The sequence below is a fragment of the Miniopterus schreibersii genome (genome assembly GCF_964146895.1).
Source record: "Miniopterus schreibersii genome assembly, chromosome: 13".
Classification (NCBI taxonomy): Eukaryota; Metazoa; Chordata; class Mammalia; order Chiroptera; family Miniopteridae; genus Miniopterus; species Miniopterus schreibersii.
This window is the reverse complement of record NC_138113.1, coordinates 32,716,923-32,737,189: the sequence shown is the minus strand read 5'-3', so window position 1 is coordinate 32,737,189 and position 20,267 is coordinate 32,716,923. Positions and strand designations below refer to the sequence as shown.

Genomic DNA, 20,267 nt, shown 5'->3' with positions numbered 1-20,267 from the left:
TCATTTCCTCCCTGGATTATTATATTAGCCTTCTAACTAATTTCTCTAGTTCAGACCTGATCTTTCTTCAGACTATTCTCAATAGAGCAGCCAGAATGACTGTGTTAAAATATGAGTAAATCATGTCAATCTTCTGGTCAAAACCCTACAGCTTCCCATCTCATTCAAAGTAGAAGACAAAACTTTTGTTTTGCTTTCTGTTAATCCTTACCTGAGGATATTGTTTCCACTGATTTTTAGAGAAAATGGAAGAGGGAGGAGAGAAACATCAATGTGAGAGAGACACATTGACTGGTTGCCTCCTGCATGCACCCCGACCCGGGGATCAAACCTGCAACCTAGGTACGTGCCCTTGACAGGGAATCAAAGCCAAAACTTTTATAATGGCTTACAATGTCCTAAGTGACCTTCCCCTCCAACTCCTTTCCCCCTCACTTTCTTTACGCCTATATTCCACTACTTACTCTGCTTTAGATACCCAGGCTACCTTGCTATATATTCCTTAAACAAAGCAGGTACACTCCCACCTCAAGCCTTCTGCCTAGAATGCTTTCCCCTCAACTATCGACATAGCTCCCTCCCTTATCGTCAAATTTTCCCTGAAATGTCAATGAAGCCTTCACTGACAACCTCCATTCCCAGCTTTATTTTTCTCAGCATCACTACTCTTTCCCAGCAGCATTCATCACATGTAACATGTGTTTATTTTACTTATTTCGCTAAATGTTAGTCTCTTTCCCTAACCTCCACCTAACATATAAGTTATAGGAGGGCCAAGGTTTCTCTTTATTTGACCTTTTTTTTTAAAATCCCTAGGCAGGGACACAGTAGGTACCTGACATGTGTTTGTAGAATTTATGATTAAATAATATACTGTAAAACATTTTGCATTTTTAAGTGACATACCTGTGGTTCAATTCTTCCTCATCTTCAAACACTCCAAAGGGTTTCATGGCATCAATTAATTTCTGTGTGTAAATGTGATCAATTTCTTTAGGACATGCCAAGCTAATTGGAGAGGTGATTCCATAATGCTTTTGTTGACGCTGGCTGTCCAGCACGGTGTTTCTGTTGAAGAAAAATGAAACAGAAAAAATTTAAAGCATCATATCATACTGATACACTGAATCTCTCAATTCACTCATTAATTTAGCTACCTTAAAAGTTAACTTACTAGTACTAACAGTTGGGGCAGGCACTTTTTTTAAAAGGAAAAAGGGGTATTTTGTGTTTATATTGATGAAAGGCTATTCATACTGTCTCCAGCTTTCATGGCTAGGATGTCTTTTCAAGCCAAAAACAGCATGTGTTGGCATCAGGACAACTGTGCCAACACCACTCAGCTCAAATTCAAAAAGCCTGAATGGAAGCTGGGCCAGGGCCACCTCCACTATGCCCTACAGACTTAAGTCAAGTACCATCTAGATTCAATCTCTGAAAAGCAGTCAGCCACTTGAAAGAATGCTCTAAGTAAAAACAATGTTTTTCTCTCTCTCAAGAAAGAAATAAAAACATTGTCAGAAGGTCCTTGTACAATATTCTGACTTTTAAAAAGAAATTACAAATACATTTGTCCTTGAGATACCTAAATTAACATCCATTGCTTGAATCAGAGTTTGTAGTCCTAACATTTTGTGACTCTAGTTAATTTTTCCTTCACTTAGACTGGTACCCAGACCATTTTCACACTGAATAATTATCAAATTTTTTACACTAAATGACAACCTTTTATAGAATATAAGCTATCCTTGAAAAGATCTTACACATCAGGAAATTACAGTTTTGAATACAGCAAAATAGCATTTCTCAGATTTTGGATTTACACAGACTAATAATGTAAAAATAAAAGTTGGGACCAACATGGATTGGTAAAACTTTTAATTATGTTAAAAAGGAAAGTAAAAACAAACATACACAATAACCAACTAACCCTATCACCTATCTTAGGCATCCTTTTATGAAGGACCTTTAATACCTACAGTCAGAGTGTAATTTCAAAGAACAGTCTTTTAAATGAATAAATTAGCCCTGTAAACAATAATAGACAAAAATACATAGTGATTGTTTAATTGTTTTTGAATTTTACTTGCCAAAACAATGACTTATCACATGCTCTTTGGTTAAAAATTTCCTTAGGTAGGCAGAGAGAATCAAATGGAAGATAAAATAGTCTATATACCTTCTGAAATAACTCAGACAAACAAAAGGGAAATGTCACTACCAGTAACTTTAATTTCTTTCTGGTATTTATTTTGCTGTAGAACAAACAAAATTTCAATTTGTTATTTCAAGTTGTAACTTCTTTTTTAAAGATTTAGCTCTTTTACCTCTAAGAGAGCTAGAGAGGTTTTGGCATTGTTTGTGCATGTTTATATGTGTATGGTAAATGGATGAGACAGAATAATTATGTATCATAATTCAGTTAATCTCAACAATAACCCTGAGAGGTAGGTATTGAATAAGTGCCACTTTACAAGTACCCAAGATCTAAAAAGATAGGAAGAGTCAGAATATGAACTCCAAAACCCAAGATCTTCCACCACTCCACTCTCCCTTCCATAACTACTTCAGTTCTCACCCTAATTATGATCTTGGGTCCCACTTTCTTTATGTATGGTGAAAAAGTTGACTAAGTTCCTACTAGCACTAAAATTCCAAATCTATGGTTCTGAACTTCCCTCATCTAGAAAGGAAAAAAACAAAAAAGCAAAACAATCCCACATTCCCTTCAACCTGCTGGAGAACATACTGGAGAAATTCCAGTACAAGTGTACAAGAAGACATGTACAAGAATGTTCACTGCCACACTGTAACATTAAATACTGGAAACATGACCCTGGCCAAGTAGCTCAGTTGGTTAGAGCCTTGTCTGACACACCAAGGTTGCGGGTGCCATCTCCTATTAGGGCACTTAAAAACAGCAACCAATGAATGCATAAATAAGTGGAACAACAAATCGATGTCTCTCTCCCCTCTCCTTCCTCTCTCTCTCTAAAAAAATCAATTAAAAAAAAACAACAAAAAAAACCTAGAAATAACATAAAATAGTCACTAACAAGAAAAGGAAGAAATCAGGGTGTATCCCTACAATGAAATACAATAGTTCATATGAATTAACTACAGCTAAAAATATTAACATAGACAAAGCTCAAAGATACTATGCTGCACTAAAGAAACAAGTTGCAGAATGACAAGTAGGATACTGGTTACATAAAGCTTAAAAACAATGCCAGTTATTATGGGCATATACATAGTGTGTAGTAATAGCATTAAAAAACATGTAGCAATAATCATCAAATTCAGGACTGTGGGGAACTCCGGGGAGAGAGGCGAATGGGACCGGATTAGGAGGTAGGAGAATCCTTCAGATATACCTGGAATGATTTCTTTTAAATAAAGATACGTGTCTACACACGCACACACACATATCATGTTATGCTCTGGGAGTGATGGATGGTGTCTACACAAATGATGCTTATGTTATTCTCTGCATTTTCCCATTATTTCCTAATAAACCAAATGTAAGAAGGTACAACAAAATCTTCCGCCAAGCACGGAAACCGTTTGTGACTTATCAAAGTGTGAGCAGGCGGTACAGACCCGTACATATGTTATGGGTAGGTGGGGAGGTCTGGGGAGGGCGAAAAGACCTTAGCCTTCATGAAAGAGAAACGGGCTGGGGGTAGGTCATTCACTCCTGAAGACCTGGAGACAGCGGGTCGGGAAGGGAGGAGGGGGAGGTAGGGGGATGGTATTTGCGCCAATGCAGACAGAAGAGACCGGTTCAGACACAGCTGGGGGCAGGAGAGTGACCGACAATTTCTTCCCACGGACACACTCACTTCTCTCCGGCCGCATCCTCGCCTAGGGGCGTCCCCGGGGGCGGGACAGCTGAGGGCAGGTGGGGAGTCCTGGAGTCCCCGAGTAAGGCAATGTGCATGGGGTGGCCAGGTGAGCCGCCGGGTGTAAAGGAGGTACCCTCGCCGACAGGGGCGGGGAAGGAGACCACCAGGGCGAGCTCCGCGCAGACCACGGAAACGGAGTTCCGGGCCGACCACCTCAGCCCACCCCTCACCGCCTCACCCCCCAACCGCCGCCCCCCACCACTTACGCAGACGTTTCTTTCATCGCTTCCTGCGTCTCCCTCACCAGCGAGAGTCTCTCGCTCGGGAGTCCCGTTCTGGTTCTTTCCCTCTCCGCTGTCCACTTCCCTCCGGTCGCCTGTAGCTCGCTCGCTCGCTTTCTCACTCACTACCGCCGAGGCATCCAACCGAGTAGTGAAAACACCACATAACCGGCTCTATTTATGACAATACAGCGCGGGCGACGCCAACATGGCGCCGCTTCCCAGCCTGCCCCTCGCCCGCGCGGCCCCGCCCCCGGAAGCCTGGGCCCGCCCTCGACCCCGCCCCCTCCTCCTTTGGGTGGCTGGAGGCTCCGCTGGCCCCGCCCACAGGGGCGCGGGCTCTGGCTGCAAACGTAGGTCGGGAGAGCGTCTGGTCCGCTTCTTTGTCTGTGGGACTGTTAATCCAGCAGGCAAACTGCTTGGAAGGTAATTTGGGACACATTTTTCTTGTTTCTCTAATGAGAGCCTGTATCACGGTTTTTGAAACATCAGAACCTTGCCTAGTCAATACCGCTTTCACTCTCCTATTATTGCACCTCTTCAGGCATAGTCATACGTCACCAATCCGCTCGCTGAGGAGATTCTGTCGTGAGAGGCTCACCTCCAGGAACGAGAAACTTTGCAACTGTCGGGGGGGGGGGGGAAGCTTGTAAATTGGAGGTTAATTGTTCCCCTGGAAGCCCCCTCCCCCGCCCATTCATGACTTTCTGGCGGTTGGTGAGGGAGGGGAAAGGCATGCCCGCGGCTCGCAGGGGATAAATGGGAGGCGGAATCCAATTCGCACGCTTGCAGCCGCGGGAATCGCGCTCCCTGTGAGCGTGAGGAGAACACGGGAGAGTAGTCACGAATTTTAAAATGTTCAAGGGCAGAGATAATGCAAAATACTAAATCATGACAAGAAAAAGGATGTCAAGAAGCTTTTTTTTTTTTTTCTCGGAATGTGACTCAGAGTCACAGTAAAGAGCAGATGACTTATAGAATTATTCATTTATTCAAAAATATTTATTGAAAGCCTCGTCTGTCCCAAGCGTTGTGTTAGGCTCCAGGGATTTCATGGTGCATAAAACCGGATGTATTCTTTAACCTTACGAAGTTCAGAGTTGAGTGAGGAAACAAGTGATACTCTGCTGTAGAACTAAAGCACCTACAATGTGTCAGGCACGGGCGATACTTAATTGCTGCCCTCAGGAGTTCGGTCTAGTGGAGGAGAAAAATCATACACAGAGACCATTAGACCACATTATGGTCTGTGATACAGATGGGGTCGGGATTTAGGGGCGCCTAAAGAGGGCCACCTAAACTTGGGGGGAGGGGATGCTCAGTAGTGCCTTCCTAGAGGAGCGGATAATGCCTAAATTAGCAAGATTTGGGAGTAGGGATTGGGCGCAGGTGGTAGGGAGAAGGCAAAACCTATTCCAGGCAGCACAGGCTTCAGCGTGAGGGAGACCCAAATCCGAGTTTTAGTTTTGCTACGTACTAGTTATGTGACCTCAGGAAAATTAACCTTAAAAAGCCTTTTCCTCATCTGTAAAATGAAGATAACAGGAATGCAGGAGAATTAAATGAGAAGAGTATGTATAACCACATGAATCTCAAAGTTCAGACACGCAAGAAATATCACTTTATTTTCTAACACTTAATTTTTTATATGCCGAGCCCCTCATTCTTAGCTGGCAGACAAAGACAACCTTGGATGTCCCGTGTCTCCCCCTCCCCAATGTTCGCGATGGTGCCAAGGTATTGTTTTTAGTTGCTTTTCTTCCCATTCTCTTCTCTTTGTGAATCTCCCTGGGGTTGAATGCCAGTCCCCAACCCCCATTTCAATAAGGACACTTTCTTTCAAAGAACATTTTCCTATGGGGGGTGGGGCGGGGTGGACATTGTAGCTGTATTTTTTTAAGCTAAAATTTTCCAATTGCAAAAGTAATCCATGCTTGTAAAAAAAAAAAAAAAAGAGTGGAAATCTGCCCCTCCCTTTCATTGTTTTATTCCTCTGAGAACCATTATTAACAGATGGGTATCTATCCTTCCAGAATGTTTTTAATATACCCCAAGCTGCATGTAAACATATACTAGAGGGTTTCCTTTTCCGAGTAAGAACTTGGCATAATGGCCACCTGCAAAGAAGTTTTTATTTATTGGCTTGCTTGTTTAATTCCTCTTACTTAAAAAAAAAATCATATGGACTCATGGTTTTTATATTGTTATTATGTTTCAATCAATTACATTCATTATTCTTTTGATGAAAATAAAATTGTTCCAACTTTGGCCAGTGGGTTCCTTTGTCAAGCTGTTAAATCTGTTAAAATTTAAATAAAAAAAAATTAGTATGATAGGTTGGAAAGTGATGTTTCTTTGTGGTTTTAATGTGCATATCCCTAAACAGTGATAAAAGTGATCATCTTTCATATTTTACCAGCAATTTATATTTCTTACCCTGTAGATTGCCTCTCCATGTCCATTTTCGTTTTGGCATAACTGTATTTACACCAGTTATCAAGACTCATTCCTACGAATGAAATGTTTTCAGTGCTTACTGCCAGTTTCTTCCAGCTGCAACTTCCTTATGCCTGTAACTTGTCCTTTAATCATCTCTTGCTCTAGAATGTTTCTTGAAGTAGCTTATTCAAAAAGTGGGTACATTTTTTACTTCTGGCATCTTTGAAAATGCCCTTCTACTAAATTGTAACATTTCCTTCAAGGCTTGGTAAATGTTGCTTTATTGTTACCCTATGAATCTTACTAGTAAGATTCTTAATATTTGAAGTTCAAAAATTCTCCCCAAACAGGCTTCTGTATGACAGTCTTTTCCTAAAATATGTCTAGAACAAAACATACATTTTAAATTTTTTCTGAGTATTTTAAAAAAATGTCCCTTTTATTTTCTACTTTAAAAATTATTATTGCTTCTGTTCCATCAATCAGCTCTTTTTTTTAGTTTACTTAGGCAAACAGAATTGCAACTTGGGAGAGTATTAAAATGTTAGTGCAAGTAATTCAGGAAAAAACCATCTTTAAAAATTATGATTACCTGACCAATGTGACTCTGTTGGTTGAGTGTCATCCTGTCCCATGCAACAAAAGGTCGAAGGTTTGATTCCTGGTCAGGGCACATGCCGGGGTTGCAGGCTGAATCCCCAGGAGACAGCTGATCTGTTTCTCGCATCAATGTTTCTCTCTCTCAAATCAATAAAAACATATATAAAAATAATAAATAAATGAAAAGAAAAAATATTATTTTAGCTTTTTAGGGTCTCCTGGGCTGTTTACCTGTCTGTAGGACAGGTAGGGATCGTATCTGTCTTGCTCACCAGCTCATCCTCAGAGTTTAGCTCAGTTGTCCAATAAATATTTGTTGAATGAATTTATTTCAAATATTATTCTCTCATCTATTTCTTCATCTCATCATCTCTTCATCGTTCTCCTCAATTGATTGGCTATCTCAATTTTGCCTTTTCCCTCTAACTTAATATTCTGATGTGTCTGAATGTTATACCAGTTCACTGTTGAAACTTTCATTTCTGAACAACCTTTCATCAACTCTAAACATTTCCTTTACCTGGCAGGTTGCTGTAGCATGGTTTTATTCACACTGGTCATTAGCAGGCTATGACTAACACTTTTTAAAGAATGATTAGAAGATGATGGTGCCTCAGGTAGGATCATCCAAAAATGACCTTGGGAGCTAATGCTGGAGGGCCAGGAGGGACTAGGGTTCTGTCCTTCTGCCAGCGGGAGAGGTTGTGCCCAAACATAGCTTTCCAGCGTGGCTTTCCACCCCTACCAAAAGGGGCTGCAACTTCCTAAGGGCTCTTGGGATCCCCAGGTGTTTGGCAGCTGGTACCTAAGCTCAGTCACCCTGGCTCTAAATAGTCTCTTTGTCCACATTTTGACAAGGCTGCTTTCTCACCATGTTACTCTAAGAAGGTGTTGTCTCTCAGAGGACATATCCTTCCACTGGAACACACGCAGCACCTAGTCATAGCATCCCTCTCTCTGGGATGATGGGAAGATCCGAGAGCAAGTCATTTTCTCCTGCTTGTATGTTTCCCCATTAAAGCCTGTTTTTTAACTCAAGCTGAATGACCATGTGGGATTCACTGGAAGCCCTTCTGCACAATTTGTGGCAGCTATGCAGGGACTCTCTACTTGCTTTGAACAGCAAAACTAGAATGGTTGAATTTTCTGTCAGTGGATTCATATCTGGTCTTTTTCAGTTGATTTTGAACAAATAGAGGTTGGACGTTGTCAGGAATTGATATGGGTTCTATTATGGACTGCATGTTTGTGTCCCCCCACCCCCACCTCCACCCCACCAAATTCATAGGTTGGAATTCTGATCTGGAGGTGGGGCTTTTGGGACGTAATTAGTTCAGGAAGCTGGAGTCCTTATGATGGTATTAATGCCTTTATAAGATTAGACAGGAGAGAGCTTTCTTCTCTCTTTGTTCTCTGCCTTGTGTGGAGACGGCTAGAAGACAGCCATTGGAAACTAGGACACCAGACACCGATTCAGCAGGCACCTGATCTTGGACTTCCCAGCATCCTGAACTGTGAAAAATAAACTTCTGTGGTTTAAGCTCCCCAGTCTCTGGTATATTGTTATAGCAGCCCAACCTGACTAAGACCGGTCCCCAAACACATTTTAAATAGTAGGACATCAAATCCAGATGAAATAAAGAGGGGAAAAAAGCTGGCACTAATGACATTTCAGAAATGTAGTAATACTTTGTTATAGAACTGTGGTGGGGGGGAGCAGAGTGGAATAGGGGAGGTCATCACAGTGAAGCCACATGTCTATCACTATGTAGGGTCTCTGGGCCAAGGACCTTACTCTTTATGGCTTCATGCTTGTGCGGCAGGATAATAAGAAGCTAGGGAAATTCCTTGACAAGTGGAATAAGGGAAACTGAGACAAAATAATTTAAAAAGGCCAAACAGTTTGAACAATTTATGGCCAGCTAATGAATCACAAGGTTTTGTCTTCCCTAACCAAGGACACTTAGGAGCAAATGGTTTACACATTCCAAACCATCTAGAGGCAGACTGGCCTCGGACCCGGCCCCTTTTTGATGACATTCTTTGAAAATAAAACTAACCAACCCCCTCCTGACCCCTTTATACACACATTTTAATGAATCAACATATTGAAGGACACACCTGGAAAAGCTAGTGAATATTTTGTTAAGATCTTTCCCTGAGACCTCCCCTAGAATTCCCACTGGCCAAAGAGAAAAAGCCTCAAGACAAAGCACCCACAGCACCCTATCGATAGAGCATGCCCACACCTTGTTCTTTTTCTCCTAAACTCTAAGGGACCCCATGAGACTTGCGACCAGAGGAGCAGCAGGCAGCAGCAGCTTGTCCCAGGCTTGCTTCCTGAACCTGTCTCCAAGGCCCCTTTTCTCTGACTTTCTCTCCCCTGTTGCTTCTTCTACCTTAAGCCCTTCCTTTGTCTCACTGCCCCCCAGCTTTAATCTTTAAACACTTGTTTCACTGTCCCCAGCTTTAATAAACACACTCTACCCATGGCATGTTCCTGTTAGAGCATGCCCAGACTTGTATCTCTGCTTTCTCTCTAAACTCTAAGGGACCCTACGAGACTTGCAACCAGAGGAGCAGCGGGCAGCAGCAGATTGTCCTGGGCTTACACTCTGAACCTGTCTCCAAGGCTCCCACTTTCTCTGACTTTCTCAGAGAACCAAAGCAGTCCCACCTAGGCTCCTTGTTGCTGCTTTTACACTAAGCCCTTCCTTTGTTTCACTGTCCCCAGTTTTAATAAACATACTCTCAAAATCACCTGGACTCATGTTGCAAAATCTTTCCTGCACAAAGTCAAGAACCCACACACTACCAGCCGGCCCAAGGCAGACCTGCTCCCAGCCCAGATCCTGTCCAGTAGTAACACTTGGATGGCGAACTTGTGCCCCACTAGGGCCTCAGCCCCTCTCTGAGGGTGTGGAAGAGGTAGGGGCACCCAAGTGTTACAACACCTGACAGCCCTCTGCAACAGAGTGGCCTCTACCACTCCATGTTAGGGTGTCAGAGGGACCTTCTAGCATCTCATGCTTATTCCCACAAATTGTCTCCTCTCAGAAGAAGGATTGCCTTCAGTGTTTTGGTTTTATTTTGCTACCCAGTTCAGCATTGAATTTCAGCACAAATTGTCGATGTTTCTAACGTGAAATTTCCATTGCTGATGCAGATATTTCATTTGTACACTTAATTGCTTTTTTAAAAAATATGAAATTGGTGCAAAAAGGGACAAGGCACATGCCTATTCATTTTTCTCTATCTAGAATAATATGTAAAGTCCTGGACATGATTTAAGCAACTCAAGAGCCCATTGATTAGATGAGTTTGCCCCTGAGAGCACCGCCAATTCCAAATACCTGTGTTTTTATGGTTTATGTCTTTGGATAAGGCCCCCTGCATCTCTGAGTATTTTCTTGCATTGAAAAACCCCCTAGCGTCATTGGAAGAGCCTTTGCTCTGTGCCCTGAGAATGCGTCAAACCAAGCAAGGTGGTCATCAGCCGCTTTCCTGGGAGGCGTCTTAACTGCCTGAAGTCAGGGAACTCAGCAACCTCTCCCAACTATTTCTTCTCTACAGGTTCGGAAGGGCAGAAAAAGTCCTTATGCCAATTTAAAAACTTTTTCCCAGAGCTCGGGGGATTAACGTATAAACTCAGCGGACAGGGCAGGTAGGTTCCCCGCTTCCCTCCAAATTGAAGCGGAGATTAATTACTGTATTCACCTGTCCCCGAGGCAGGCTGGGTAATGGATCCTTGCTGTGCGCTCCTCGCAGCAGCACTAATCCCACAGTTCCCCTCGCCCTTGCTGGCTTTGATCAACCCATTCCCTCTCAGCAGGCCAGCACGGTAGCCACAGGACACAAGTGCTTAGTTTACAATCGTGTTAATTTTGCTTTCTGTTTGTCTTTAGCAGCTGGAGATTAATGAGTAAAAAGGGTGTATAAATTTTCAACGTGCTTTCTTCTAATCACTTGGCCACACCGTTGCCGGCAGTCTTATTACTTTGATTTCCTGCATCAATCAGGTATACAGTTGCCTTGTCCAATATCGGTTACGGTGCGGGAAAGGACAGTTCTACCAGGAATTGTCGCTACCGCTCTGAATTCCACGAAAGGCTTTTGTGAAAATAGCACCTTTGTGGCGACTTTATGGGATGTCGTTGCTGGATGCATCCCTGGCATTTCTGATAAATCAGAGACATTTCCAAAGCATTTTACATAGAAGGTTGCCATGACCATTTTTCATAGCTTGGGAATTAAATTAGCCTATAGATAAGGTGGTGAAGATTAATCCAGAATTTGGAGTAAATTCATTAGAAAATGAGGTCGTTGCTACTCCAACTCCTAATTCTGTCTTCTGAACTGAGGAAAGCAAACTCCATCCCATTGCACGTTTTCTTTAGTTCGTGCTTCCTGGTGTGTATGTAGAAAAGCCAGGCCTTGATAACTCTCTCCAAGATGCTTCGAATCAAAGAAACCCCCCTCAGGTTTATGCACAGTAATGGAGATCTTGTATACATAGTGCCGCCGGGTATGTGCTGTTCTTGGCAGTAAGGGACAAAGGTAGCTTTCCTTTATCACAGTGATGATTTTCCTAAGGCGCAAACCTGATTGTGATACTTCTTGGCTTAACACCCTTTACTGTTCCCTATATCCCCTGGATCACGCTCTGACAAGGTTATAGACACATCTTTCCACCGCGAGGTCCTGCTTTATCATGGTGCTGCCAGTTACTAACACAGGATAGAGTGACTGGCAATAGATAGATATACACATGGACATTTGATATATGACAAAGGTGACATTTAAGAGCAGGGGAAAGGATATTTTCCATAAATAGTATTGTTACAATTGTATATCCATATAGAAAAAATGAAGCCTGACCCTTGCACCACTTCATATAGAAAATTAAATTCCAAGGAATTGCAGATCTAAATGTATGAAGCTTCTAAGATAACATAGGAAACAACTTTCATGATCATGATGAAAAAGATTTCATAAGCAGAACACAAAAAGTACACTAACCAGAAGGAAAAGATTGATAAACTGGATCAAACTAATATTAACAAGATCTGTTCACCAAAAGACACCATTAAGACAGTGAAAACGCCAGCCATAGGATTTATGCCGGGAATAAATAAAGAGCTCTTTCAAATCAGTAAGACAAATTACAAACTATTTAAAAAATGGGCGAAAGATACGAAGAAATTTTATAAAATACTACTAATATGAGAAAGTACTCGAACTCATTAGTAATCAAGGAAATTAAATTGAAAACAATAATAAAATTCACTGTACATTCCTAACAGAATGACTAAAATTACCAAAACTTACAATACCAATTATTAGTGAGATTGGGGAGCTAGTGAGAATTCTTATTCATTGATGGTGGGGAGGTAAACTAGAATGACTACAACAGAAAAAACTGTTTAGTAGAATATCCACTGAACATACCTTAACATCCAGCAGTTTCACTCCTAAATATATGCCCTGCAGAAATGTGTACACATATATACCAAAAGACAGGTACAGAAATATTTATATTAGCCCCAAACTGGATATAAGCCAAAAGTCAAATGGATAGATGAACTTTGGCATGTTCACATACTTGAACACTATTGGCAATAAAAATGAATGAACTGCAACTTTATTCAACCACATGGATGAATTTCTCAAACAGAATGTTGAGCAGGATATAAAAGAACCCATGTGATCGGACTCCATTTAGACACAGTTCAAAAACAGGCAAAACCAATCCTTTAAGAAATTTTATTTTTTATTGAATTATAACAAGTAGAGAAAAGGAGCGAGTCTTAAAAGTACAGGATGATCTTTAAATATGTAAACACTCGTGATAACCATCATTCGGATCAGGATGTGGAACATTTTGAACATCCCAGCAGACGCCTCCCCTCCCGGATGATAACTCTCAACGTTAACCGTTATTCTGACCTATTTTTACCCTGAAGTGGTGTTTTCATGGATTATTATTTCTTGACCTGATTGTTGACTACACAGATGTGGTCACTTTTTATTATTATTTATCTATCTGTACACTTAGACTTGTGCACTTTCCTGTATGTTATACTTCAATACATTAAAAAATAAAATGACTCTATGACCTATGGCCCTCAAACCCTGCACAGGGGCCGTAGAATTTTAGTCAGGCATGTTCTGAACACTAGCTTCGTCCATTTCTGATACTACAGGCATAGTTAGTTCATGATTTTATGACTATTATCATTTTATGAGTCTGTCTGTTTAAGGACTCACATTAAAATTGAAGGAGGAATAACATTAAAAAATTACTGTACTATAAAAGTCATTATTTCTCTGTGAGGAGAGGTGATGAATACATGCGCTATTTTTTCCTCCCTCGGTTTCCCTGGCCTTCGAAAGAACAACCTGAAAAACACTCTGAAGAGGCGGGGGAAGGGGCTTAACAAAGAGCAAACAAAAGCATCTTGCCTGGAAGCAGGGCTGACCCGCAGGCCCCGTCTTCCTGGTAGCCCCGTTGAAATTAAGGTATGGCTCCAAGTCCGGCCTGCAACCTGGAAGTCAGACAGTAACACCCCAACGTAGAATCTCTTATTTAGTCCCGTTGCATTCTTGTCATGAGTTCATTAATTTCATGCTGGGACTATGTGTATTTCTGTCTGTTGCTTTCTGAGACAACTTACAGGAGTGGATACCAATGATTATCGAAACCGTGGTGTGTTACGTAGGAATCGACTTTTTGCTGATTTACCTCTCCCCCCACCATCTCCATGCTGTACAACCTTCCCACTGAGATAATGTCGAACTGTTATTATGGCTAATATTAAAGGGTATTATTTTTATCTGAGTTAGTTCCAATTTAATCTCATTTCATAAAGCTACCTCAAAATGAATTGATGGCTTTAAAAATAATCACTTTTATGAAATAATTACTTTGACACATTGTGTCTCTACTATTAGGTGAACATCAAGTAGAATTTTATGTTTGAGAAATTAGAAGCAGTTAATTGCACTCAAATTATGACTCTCTCCTGAGGAAAGTACTTTGCAGACTAGAATTATTAGTCCCACTTTGTAAATGAAAAAACAAGCATTGAAGAAATTAAGTGCTCTGTGTAAAATTAGAGCCAGGAGTGAGACTCGGGACTTCTGGGTCTTGTTCTTGTACCAAACCATTTGACCACAGGCAACTTTTAGAACCGAGCCAAGAATAAAGGATTTGTCAAGATAACCTTAATGAATTAATGTGCAACAGTAAAAGGAAATCTTTAATCTGTGCAGTCCTCTTTAACATTAAGTTTATGACTTCATACTTAATGGATACTGTAAGTAAGATAGGAAACCTTGCATGGATATTGTGGTACTTAATATAGGAGGAACATTTTGAAATGGCAAAGTTAACATTATGCTGTGATTTCATGTTCACAAGATGTAAAGAACACCTAAGTAAGTATTCTTTTCTTGAAAGTCTCACGGCCAAAATGGAATGAAATAATTAAAACTTTAACACAGTCCTTACAGGTTATCTTGTGTTACGAATACAGGCTAGTACACCAAGTGCTTCTGCAAATATTAGAATTATTATATAATAGAATGCCTTTTGTTCTGTATTACATTATTCAATAAATTTTATAAACATGTTGGCTCAAAAAGAATATAAAATTCTTCAAAAATTTATGCAGCCTCTGCGCTCTTTCTAAATATTCATATTAATTGCTAATTTATTTCCCTATTTATTTAACAATTTTTAAGTTTTAAACTGGTTTTGTATATGAAATTGTTAGCTTCACAGTCACCATTGATTATTATTGTAGCACTGCACTCTTGCAATAATGAATATACATTTATACATATTTCATACAACAGGTATAATTTCCACTAATAAAACACATAAGGAAAATGTACTCAAAATTACATCTAGAATGCTCACTCAATTTAATTTATATTATTATTATTATTACTTTTATTAGCATTTATTTGATGCAGAATTTACTCCTGGGCCGTAAGTTTTTGTTCAGTTTCTTCTGGGATATTTTTCTTCTGTGCAGTCTCTGCTGGTGTAGGAACAATCTGCTCTTTTTCAGCAGGATCATCTCAGCAGGGCAGGGAGAGCTCACGTGTGGGTTAATCCGCCCATGAGCTCCGTAAATCCTGCGCTGCAACTTGGGAGCACAGTTCACCTGGATGGGCTCAATGACCAGAGAATCTACATCTAAACCCATAAGTTCAGCATTGCTCTGCATTTTTAAGCACATGCAGCAAAAATTCAGCACTCTTTTTGTGCTACTGACCCTGTGTCCAGCCCTCCTGTTTGGCCTGGGCACACCTACCAGCCCCGCCACTGTAAGGATGGAATGGCACACACTGCTTCTGTAAGGTGGCATCCGTCAGGTACTTGGTGGCTTTTCGGATACGCATACCTTTGATGGCCTGGGCAGTTTCACCAGAGTTCTCAAAGTGAACACGAAGATTTGAACCTCTTGATTTGCATGATTTTGTGGTTTTCTGGGTCAAGAGAATAGTGAGCCATTTTCAGAGCTCACCTCAGGCCGCTTATGGGAAGAAAATGCTCACTTATTTTAGAAAACATAGCCTAGTACGAAAAATGAAAACAAATCACATACCTTGTTTATATCATTGTTGCTGTTACATGACTGGATAGGATGGTGAACTATGCTTGCACAAGATCACTGATAACAGAGGTTCAGGGACGTCAGAAATGACATGAAAGTGGGCACTGGTCAGAGTCAACGTTAATTGGCAGATTCTGGTTGAATTCTGAGGTTGAACTGAAACTTCAGGGTACACATAATATTTTTTGTTTATTATATAACATGTCCTATGACACTATTATGTACATTAGAAGCCATACACAAAAACAAAATAATTAAAGCATAAAAGTTCTAACATTTTCTTCCTGTATTTTAGTGAATGTTCTCGTGCACATCTGGGGGGGTTGTGAACCTCCCGCTGGGGACCACTGACCTATAAGATAAAGTTCAGGCTCCTTAACTTGATGTAATAGAGCCCTTCAAGATCTGGTCCCTGTTTTATTTGTTCCCTCTCCCTGTCTTGAGCAGCATTGAATGGCTTATAGTCTCTCCCACGGGTCCTGCTATTTCTCGCTTCTGCGCCCTGTGCCGAGAGTGCTGTTTTCTTTCCTTCTTTGCTTGGCTTCCTCCATTCATCCTTTGGTTTCATCTCACACATCACATTCTCCAGGCAGTTCCCTGACAGTCCTTGTTTCCTCTTTTGAAGCTGTTAGGCTATTCTCTTCTTGGCTCCCAAATTCCTAGCTCGTAGTTCTATTCTTACACTTATTAATTGTATTTTAATTGTCAGGGGTGACCCTGAACTGATTTAGCTTATCTTTCTGCCACCCTGGAGGATTGGGGCTGAAATAGAAATTAACTTGGGTTACAGAAAAGTAGAAAAAGTTGTATTTTCAGACTGAGGTTTGAACCTACTACCGCTCAACTGAGCCTGGCCCTTGGCACAAGGAATTATACTTTACCCAGGGGTTAGGCTCAAAGGTAAAAACACATGAGGTTGTCAGGTAGAGTGCTAGGACATAGAAGGCACCATTAAATGAAGATATTGGGAGAGATTTTAATAAGGGAATGTCTAGGAAAAAACTTACTGTGTTCCCTTCACTCTCACGCACTGACCAATTCTCTGATACCAGCCGGATGTCCTACAGTTCAGTTCAATTCTGGATCAGGAATACGGGGTCAAAGACTAAATATTACAACAGTGTATGTATTTCTTATTATTTTACAGAGATGACTTACAAAGGTGTCCACTGCGTGTAGGTAAACCACGAGGGACTGCGCAGTACCCAGGCCTTTAATAGCAGGCTCTGGTTCCACTGCCAGGCTTGCAGGGGCCACGGGAGGGAGTGCTTACGGGAACCCGGAGACAGAGAAAGGGGTTCGGACTGGGTCACTGACGCGAGCAGAGACATTTGAGGTGACTGCTGGGAAATAAACACCCTCACCTTGCTCTCCTGGCCTCCATCTCCTGCCAGTGGCCCCAGCCTTTGGCTGAACCCAACTGGAAGCGAGCGAGCGAGCAAAGCAGCCTGTGGCTGCAGACGCTGGCACAGCACATGGTGTGGAGGGCGGAAGGTGGCGAGAGGAGCGTGAACAGGAGACATCCGTCCGGCACAGCAGATAACCCAAAGTACCTTTGAAAGTCCCTAAAACTCACCGCAGCCCCTCCTTTTAATCTTGAGATTGCACATATGAAGCTTGTAAATAAGCAACTTATCATAAAGTTACGGCCAATGCTAAAATCTTTCTTTTGTTCCTTCTCACCTGAGAGGACCGCTCCCTCTCTCTCTCAGCCATTCAACCTTGGCTGTTTGGCTGGAGTGATGGGGAATTCTATAATGTAGAAAATTAGCAAAATATCAGACATCACAGACTCAAATGCCTCGGGGGGCAGGCAGGTGATGAAAGTCAGACAAAAACCAAAAAAAAAACCACACCTATGGACGCAGTTGCAGGCAGTGTGGGTGATCTCTGGCTCACTCTCCAAATGATATTTCTTTGCATCAGCCTGTATTTAATAGTGATGAGCACCCACAGTGTTGGCTACTCACTTCTGGATGCAGAGTGGGATTTGCAGAAAAGTCTCTTCCACGTCCTTCGGAAAGACTGACCCCCTAACCACGGGCAGAGGCTAGGAGCGCTTTGGAGGTCCACTCTGTGCAAACACTGTTGTTCTAAGAGCTGCACCTCAATTAGCTCCTTTAATCCTTCCCACGTCCCTACAAGACAGGCATTATTATGACCACCACTTTACAGGTGAGAAAACCGAGGCACAGAGATGTCAGGAAAGGACCGGGTGACTTGCCACATCTGTTTAACTGTGCATACTGGGTAGGACTAGCTAGCTAGGGAGAGCCAAGGGGATTTTTTAGTTAATTTTTGAAAATCATTTGAATCTAACTTGGTTAAAAAATTGATGTGAGGTGTCTAGAATGTTTCACCTTTGAAATAAATTGTAAATTATAGCCTTAAGGAAATGGAAAATCTGGAAAATAATAAAGCTTACCTTTCAAGGGGCTGGATATTTGAGCGGCCACATCAAGGCTGCATTAGCGTCCTTGATTAGCATGAAGCCATAGCAGCCTCTCCTTCACCTGTCTACGCTCTTGTCTTGATCTCTTGGAGGCTGTAGGTTTCCAGGTGCTACGTGTGAATCCTGCATTCCAGGCGTATCTCCTTAACAGTGGGGAGAGGTAAGCTTTGTGGGAAATTTTCCCTCCTGGTTACCTAAACCCACCACCGGCAGCTCACCATAAGGGACAACTTACAAGTGTTCAAGCTCAACAGTGGGTATTTCATCAATAGCCTTATTGTCTCGGGTCCACACAGTAAATCTCTGCTTGCTAAGGTAGTTTTGCTAAAATCTCAACAATTCAGTATTAATTCAGTGTCTTCTCTGATCTTCCTGCAACTAATTACGTTTCAGAGTCTCCAAATAGCTCTCGCATACATCCCGCCCAGGTTTTGTGAGCGTACTCGGTGGGAGAGACTGAAGTACGCATCCTCCACGTGCTCCGACTCACTCGTCCTGAGCTCCAGCGCTGGGCCGGCAGCTCGAAAGGCACCAGGACACACGACGAGGCACTGCACTGTCTGGCATCCGGGCAAGAACTGGAGAGGCAGCTTTCCCCCAGACAGAAGTTGCTGGCAGAGGCCGTTGTTCCTTTTCTGAGACGCCCCTCCGGCCCTACAGAGCTGGCAGGGGCCACCGTCCAGTTCGATGTATTTTCCATTCCCCTTGAGACTTCCTCTTTGACCCCTGGATTGGTTTAGAAGTGTGTTGTTTAGTTTCCATGTGCTTGGAGATTTTCTTGTTACCTTTCTGTTATTGATTTTTAGTGTGATTCCATCGGGGTCAGATAACACACACAGTATGATTTCAATTATTTTATACTTGTTGAGCTTTGTTTTATGGCTCAGGATACGGATGATCTTGGTGTGTATTCTGTGGGCACTTGAAGAGAATGTGTGTTTCTATTATTGGGTGAAGTATTCTCTCTTTCTATATTGATTAGATCCTTGGTTGGTTGATGATGTTGCTGAGGTTTCCATATCCTTGCTTACTTTCTGTCTAGTTGTTCTATCTACTGTTGATATGGTCGGGCTTAGGTCTGCCATTTTATTTTACGTTTGTTCTTTGTGTTTTTGTTTCTCTGTTTACTTTTCCCTACCTCCCTGTGGGTTACTTGAACTTTTTTTTTTTTTTTTAGGATTGCATTTTGATTTATATATAGTATTTTTGAGTGTATCTCTTTGTGTTGTTTTTTAAATGGTTTTTCTAGGCATTACATAATATATGCATATCACAGTATACTGATGTCATTTTACCAGTTTCAGTGAAGTATAGAAACTTCACCTATCTTTATGTTTGTTACCCTTCCCCATTTATAATATAACTGTCTTAAATATTTCTCTACATACATTTAAAACCACATCAGCATTATAATTTTTGCATCAAACATCAAACATAATTTAGAAAACTCAAAAGGAGAAAATCTTATTGTATTTATCCACATATTTGTCTACTACATTCTTTCTCCCTTCTGGATATTCCAGGTTTTCTTCTTTTATCATTTCTTTTCTGCTTAGAAAATGTCATCTACCCCCACTCTTTTAGGGAAAGTCTGCTGCCATCAAATTTGTTAGTTTTCCTTTGTCTGAGAATATCTTAATTTCTCCTTCATTCCTGAAGGATATTTTCACTGGGTATAGGATTTTGGGTTGCAGTGCTCTTCTTTCAGCACTTGGGAAATACTGAGTCACTTTCTTCTGTTCTCCATTGGTTTCTGAGGATAAATCCACTGTTGGCCTAACTGCTTTTCCTCTACTGGTAAGTGTCATTTTTCTCTGGCTGCTTTCAAAATACTTTTGCTGTTAGTTTTAAGAAATTTAATTATGATGTGTCTTGGCAGGGTTTATCTTGGGTTTATCCTGCTTGGGGGTTGCTCAGCTTCTTGAATTTGTTGGTTTGTATCTCTTGCCAAATTTGGGAAGCTTTCAGCCTTTATTTTTTCAGGTACTTTTTCAGCCCTGACCTCTTTCTTTTATCTTTCTGGGGC

The 20,267-nt window shown here is 41.4% G+C and overlaps 1 protein-coding gene across 2 annotated transcripts in view; it reads right to left on the bottom strand.

Annotated features, from left to right (window-relative positions):
• Positions 1-4,370, bottom strand: part of PAPOLG (poly(A) polymerase gamma) — a 29,650-nt gene extending 25,280 nt beyond the window's left edge. For both annotated transcript variants that reach the window (XM_081156567.1, XM_081156568.1), the window contains exons 1-2: positions 4,112-4,370; positions 907-1,068 (exon numbers count right to left, since the gene is read on the bottom strand). In XM_081156567.1, coding sequence (XP_081012693.1) covers positions 907-1,068; positions 4,112-4,128 — 179 coding nt within the window. In that variant the 5' untranslated portion in view covers positions 4,129-4,370. The remainder of the gene's footprint in view (positions 1-906; positions 1,069-4,111) is intronic.
• Positions 4,371-20,267: the final 15,897 nt, after the last annotated feature.